This window comes from Euleptes europaea, chromosome 19 (assembly GCF_029931775.1).
Source record: "Euleptes europaea isolate rEulEur1 chromosome 19, rEulEur1.hap1, whole genome shotgun sequence".
NCBI lineage: Eukaryota > Metazoa > Chordata > Lepidosauria > Squamata > Sphaerodactylidae > Euleptes > Euleptes europaea.
This window is the reverse complement of record NC_079330.1, coordinates 12398440-12404990: the sequence shown is the minus strand read 5'-3', so window position 1 is coordinate 12404990 and position 6551 is coordinate 12398440. Positions and strand designations below refer to the sequence as shown.

Below are 6551 nucleotides of genomic sequence, written 5' to 3'. Positions count from 1 at the left end.
CATTGAATTAAACAAGCATATTACATATTTGGGATCCTGAGAATTCAACTAGCCACGCATTCCATCCGCCGCCATGAACAACCTTTTGTAAACAGGATTGCACTGGACCAAATACTAACCTTTAGGAGGGAGCCTGCCCCATTGAGTTCAGTGGGACTCTCTTCCGGGTAGACATGCTTAGGAGCGTCGTGCTGAATGAAAGTAGAGAATCCCCTGACCCCACAGCTCCAAAATTGTTATATCTGTCCTCGGCCTTAGGAAACCGACTTCTGGCAAACTACTTTCCGAATGCGTTTCTCCGGGATCCGGAGGCGTCTTCGTTTTCGGTAGATCTTGGTTTTGTCACAGCTAAGGTTATGGGTGGCTTTCTTGTGGCAGGCGATGTGTACGAGGTTCAAGTTATCGACAGTGAACAACAGCTGGTAGAAATATTCCCAGTTGACTTCCTTTCCATCGTGGGCCATGATGGCTTCAGCTAACGTCGGGAGGATAGTCCGTTTCTTTTCTATTCTGGGGGTATTAAAAATATGATTTTTGTAAGTTAACCCAGAGGAGAAGAAAACAACCCCAAAACAGCCTTATGAGGACTGAGAACATTACAGAAAGGGACAGAGCATTGAGAGCAGCTGTGAGGGGAAAAGGGGGACATGGTAGAATTAGCCCCAACTACCTCACAGGGTGTCTGTTGTTGGGAGGGGAAGGGAAGGTTTGATTCCTCCTTTTGATTCCTCAAGTGGTAGAGAAAGTAGGCATATAAAAAACAACACTTCTTCTGTCAGTGTCTTTTATAGCTCCAGTTGAGAACCACAACTGGCTGGATGTTGTCCCCATACATACACATGATCGAGATTCCAGGTGCTGAAGAGGATCCTGCTTTCCCGGTTCCCGTAGGGATTGATGGAGTGTCTGCTAGGACAGCTTTCCTTGTCAAAAGGGCCCTGTAAAAAAAAAACACACACACACACACAAAGGCAACTGACTCCTGAAAGCCCTCCCACAAACTCTGCAGATTGTGGTGGAGGAATTCTTCGGCCTTTAATAACAAGCACCTTTTGAAGACTTCCTCACCTGAAGGCTCCCTGCTCATAATAAAACAGCATGTCGAGGAAAGGACTATGCTAAAATGTCACCCTGAGATGAGAGGTTTTCACATAGCAATTATATTTTCTAATATGGGGGGAAACATTTATTTTGGAATATTTATTAGCGGCATTTCCATCCTGAGGCCCTCAAGGCAGCAAACAAGTGAACTGAAACTGCAATTCTTCACAGAATTACCATCCAACCGTTCAGTTCAAAGAACTTTCAGGGAAGAAGGAGGCCGTGGCTCAGTGGTACAGCATCTGCTTGGTATGCAAAAGGTCCCAGGTTCAATCCTCGGCATCTCCAGTTAAAAGGACTAGGCAAGTAGGTGATGTGAAAGACCTCTGCCTGAGACCCTGGAGAGCTGCTGCCAGTCTGAGTAGACAATACTGACTTTGATGGACCAAGGGTCTGATTCCCTGGCCCCTCAGTCCCGGCTTGGTTGGCAGACCGCCATTCATTTTCAAGAACACCCGGGGGGGGGGGGACAACGAAAGGGTTGTGTTTTCTTGAAAACAGTCTCGACTTACTTGACAGGAGAACCAGCCCTCTGTCGTGCAAAGACACACCTTCTCATCTTCCCTTCTGTCAAAATAACAGCCGTTGTATCTCTCCGACTTCAGTTTCTCCACCATTGCTTCCACAAGCATTTTATATTTGGCTTGGGCGGCCGGATGGATAGCAGAGGCGTAACTGGTAGCCTGGAGGGAAAGGAAGCCATTTTGGTAATTGGGGGGGGGGAGCTATTTTGCCACCCCCCTCTACTGGTGCCACATTTCACATCACATTTATGTCTGGGACATAACGCTGATCTGTACAGTGAATCAGCACGGCTTTACCTCTTTCAAGTAGCCTCGGATTCTGCTCTCGCAACTGTAGCGCATGTAACTAGATTTTGTCTTAAAGCGAGATTCAACCCCTGGAAAAGGCAAAAACAAAACCATTAGCCCCTCCCGCCTCAGTAAAGCAATCCCCTGCTTTGCATGCCGTTCTGAAATGCAACCATAAGGTGTCTTCAAAAATCTAGGGGTAACAGAAAAAAAATTGATTTGAGCTTTCACACGTTTCTAGTCCAGCTCACCAGATTAGCCTCCCCCGCTCATGTGGAAGAGTGGGGATCAAACCCAGTTCTCAAGATCAGAGTCCACTGCTCTTAACCACTACACCACGCCCCCACTGGGGGGACAACTTGGGATCTAAATGAAGTAAATAATATGCAGAGCACACAACAGAACCCTATCTAAGAAGTTGTGAACTGGTGTTACATGAAGGCAAGGGTTTTTCTAGATTAAAACTGGAGGCCTATTTTGCTTGACTCTCACATTTATGTAAGTGCCTTTTCTCCGTCAGCTCCCCAAACAATACGTCGGAATCTTCCTCGAGCACCCAGAGCAAGGCCAGATTTACCTTCAAACCACTTCTCATCCTCCTCTCTACTTTCGGCGGAAATATTGTCACTGAGGTTCTGGATGAGGTCCACCAGCAGCTTCCGCCGCTTGGGGGCTTCCTCCTCGGAGAGAAGCCCCCGCGCCACCTGAATGATATCATCCATCTGCCTGGAAGATGCCTTGAGAAAGAGCAGGATCTCGCTCACGTCTGCAATTTGTAAAGGGGGGGGAGGGGGAGAGAGGAATAACAGCAATGGATCAACATGGCAGTGCTTTGCTTTTAATCAAGTCCATGAACACATGAAGCTGCCTTATACTGAATCAGACCCTGGGTCCATCAAAGTCAGTATTGTCTACTCAGACTGGCAGCGGCTCTCCAGGGTCTCAGGAAGAGGTCTTTCACATCACCTACTTGCCTAGTCCCTTTAACTGGAGATGCCGGGGATTGAACCTGGGTCCTTCTGCATGCCAAGCAGATGCTCTACCACTGAGCCACGGTCCCTCCCATAGGCAGGTGAAGTGATCCCTATTGGCTGGAGATTAGTTGTAATAGCAGATCTCCAGCCAACACCTGGAAGTTGGCAAGTCCCTGACTTTGGCAAGACCCTTGACTTTCTTGTGACAAACTGCGTTCCAGGATGATGGGGGGGGGGAAGGCTTATTGGGGTTCCTCAATGAGAAGTGGGGGCAGACAATCCTCCATGAAACACACAAATTGGCTTGCAGTGGATCAATTGCCAAGGAACGGTGGGTGTGTTTGTTATATGGTTGAGGCCAGCCATGGTTCCTTTTCTTATAAATGCTGGCCTCCCTATCTTCCATTTCTGAGTTGATTTTTATATACCAACTTTCTCTACCACTTAAGGGAGAATCAAACTGGCTTATAATCACCTTCTCTTCCCCACAACAGACACCCTGTGAGGTAGGTGGGGCTGAGAGAGCTGTGACTAGCCCAAGGACACCCAGCTGGCCTTATGTGTAGGAGAAGGGAAACCAACCCGGTTCACCAGATTACTGTCCAAAGCTCATGTTAGAGGAGTGGGAGAATCGAACCCAGTTCTCCAAATTAGAGTCCACCGCTCCAAACCACCGCTCTTAACCACTACACCACATTGGCTTCACACTGGGCCTAAGGGCAGAAGACACTATTTTTTGTCGGTACAAAAAGAAATGTACTGATTATGTGTCAAAGGGAGTGAGGAACAGGCTTACTGGCCCAGTTTCTAACGGCAGGCTGCCAGTTTTTACAATGGGGGTTTAAAATGGTGAAAAAACCATTGGACATCTAAAGAAGTGAGCTGTGACTCTCGAAAAGTCATACCCTGCCAGAAGTTATGTTCGTCTTTAAGGTGCTACTGGACTGTTGCTCATTTCTGCTGCATCAGATAACTATATCTTTTCTACTGCATCAGATAACTATGTTTCTATTACAAGTGACTGAAATGTATCCATGTTTTTATAACAAAAACCTGCTTTATACAAAGCTGGGCATTAGTTCCAGTCTAAATTCTGCCATAACCCCCTCCCCAAAAAAGTGTCACGTTTGACTGCCTGCAGTATAAGCCCAACCACGAGAGCGGAATTGCACTCTTTCTTTTGTGCTCTCTTTCTGCTCATGCAATGTCTTACTTACAGCCTTGCCAGATCTCGCCTTGAGCTAACAAGATAAGCTCGGTGTTATCTGGAACGTTACCGAAATAGCTTTCTGTCACCTCTGTGCCATCGTCATACAAACACAGCCGGCAGTTGGAAACAGGAAGCTGTTGGGGGAACCAGGTATCGAATCAAGGAAGTGGCGCGGACCAAAAGTTGAAACCCCGTCCAAAACTCAGGAACCCACCAAAGACCAGAGCGCACTGACTCAAACAAGTACAGTTAAAGAAGCGTCACTAGAAACACATGACGCTCAGTTTATTTACGGTCATTTGACCAGCAGATAAAAACCTTTTAAATTGATCAATAGGTAAAAAGTAAAGGTCCCCTGTGCAAGCACCGGGTCATTCCTGACCCATGGGGTGACGTCACATCCCAACATTTACTGGGCAGACTTTTGTTTACGGGGTGGTTTTCAAGTGCCTTCCCCAATCATCTTCCCTTTACCCCCAGCAAGCTGGGTACTCATTTTACTGACCTCAGAAGGCTGAGTCAGCCTTGAGCCGGCTACCTGAAACCGACTTCGGTCGGGATCGAACTCAGGTCGTGAGCAGAGCTTGGACTGCAGTACTGCAGCGTACCACTCTGCGCCATGGGGCTCATTAAAATTGATCAATAGAGCCAGAATTACAATTTTGATACTCTAACCAGAGCCCTCCGCATTCTAGTGGCAATGTAACAAAACTTTGCCACTGTGTAGGAAACGTGGGCATCTTTATCCTCAAGTAAATATTTAATAATACAATCATCTGAATATCTAAAGACTCGGGTCAACAAGGGCAAAAATCAGCCTATTTCTGACATCCCGATAAAATTCACAATACAATAAAATATGGGTAATTGTCTCAAAATCAGAGTTACAGGGGCACAAGGTAGACTCCAAAGGTAAATGCCGGAATCTTCCGCTGCACAAGGCCGACAGAAAGACATTAAAGCTATGAAAACATTAAAGCTTGAAACTGCTTATAGAAGTAGTATAGATAGCTTAAAGCAAGTCAGTATGAAAGAAAATAAGGATTAGAAATTAATTTGAAATGCAAAAGTGTTAACCAGTAGAATTAGTGACTGAAGAAGATGTGGGGAAGTCATATATAGTAGATAGCATTGAATACTATAGATAACATATTCTCAGTAATAGCAATGAGTTTTTTTGTTATAAGTAGTTACAACTGAATATATTGTTGAGATATGTTTAATTTTGTTGAATTGTGGAAAATAATAAAAATAATTATTTTAAAAAGAAAGACATTAAAGCGAGCTCTTGGAAAAGCCCATCGAAATTTGGTAAAAGTAATGGAGGTCAGATGAGAAGCCGAAGGGAATCCCTCCTAACTCTTCAGTCATCTGTATGGCCTTGGAAGAAGGGCCCTCACACATGATGCTGCCTTATACAGACCCCTGATGCATCTAGGACAGTTTCGTCTCTTGGGATGGGCAGCTAAGGACCATTGGCAATGCTGTACCACTGAGTCTGTAACATTAGCTCTCCGTAGGGGTGCGGAGGGAAGGTGGGCAGAGCCTTGGCATTTTGTGTTCCTGCACCTGCGTTGACGTCAGAGTGCATTCAGAGATGTAACATTTCCAGATATCTTGAAGATATGGAGAAACACACGCAGTAACTCCTGCAGAGATGCAGCGAGGGGCCTCTTTTAAGATCCAGCAGCTCAGCTGCGGCTCTCCATCAGGAGCAACTGAAGAAACCAGTCATACAGGACGGAGAGACACCAATGGAATATACAGGTCCATGGGGCTAAGGCCAGGCCAGGGACGGTAATCATGCAGAGACACAACGGAAAGGCTCACAAAGGAAATGTGTTTAGTTCCCTCAGGGTACTAGTAGCTCTCTCAAGTCTGGGAATGCTTTCTTTGCAGGAGGCCCCCTCGACCTCTTCTCTGCCCCAGCAGGGATCAACCACCCCCTCCCCAACCCCTCCACTTGCGCTCTCCTCCCTCCAGCTCCCAAGCACACCTTAAGAAGGACGCAGGCTTTGGACAGCACCTCTTTCAGGCTTCTCCCCGCCACCCCGTATTTGCGATCACCGCCCAATCTGCGGATTTTGACACTCTTGGGCTTCGCCAACATGACCGCGGCACAAAGAGGACTCGAACCCGCAACGTCCTGAACTGATCTTTGTTCTCGGAAGGGTCCTCCTCGAAAGAGGATTCCTATTGGCGGAGACGGACATCCGTCCAGAGATGGTCCTGCCTACTCGCTCTTAAAGGAACAGTCTCCCATTTCCACCACAACAACAGAAGAAACTTTCCTAATGTCTTTTTTTTTTAATCTTTATTCGCTGTTTCGCATTGGTGGAGCAGCCTGTTGGAACTACAAAAAGAAGAGCAACAAACCCCGCCAAATATCCAACCAATAACATTTTTTTAAAATTTGATTTATTCCCGCGCCCTTTCGCAGCGAGGCGGTGAAAC

The 6551-nt window shown here is 46.5% G+C and overlaps 1 protein-coding gene across 1 annotated transcript; it reads right to left on the bottom strand.

Moving 5' to 3' along the window:
* Positions 1-254: 254 nt before the first annotated feature.
* Positions 255-6207, bottom strand: DFFB (DNA fragmentation factor subunit beta). The gene is made up of 7 exons (XM_056864898.1): positions 6094-6207; positions 4105-4231; positions 2491-2679; positions 1923-2002; positions 1614-1784; positions 838-938; positions 255-510 (listed from the first exon to the last, which is right to left on the bottom strand). The coding sequence occupies exons 1-7, from the start codon at positions 6205-6207 to the stop codon at positions 255-257; spliced, it is 1038 nt and encodes a 345-aa protein (XP_056720876.1).
* Between the last annotated feature and the right edge of the window lie 344 nt (positions 6208-6551).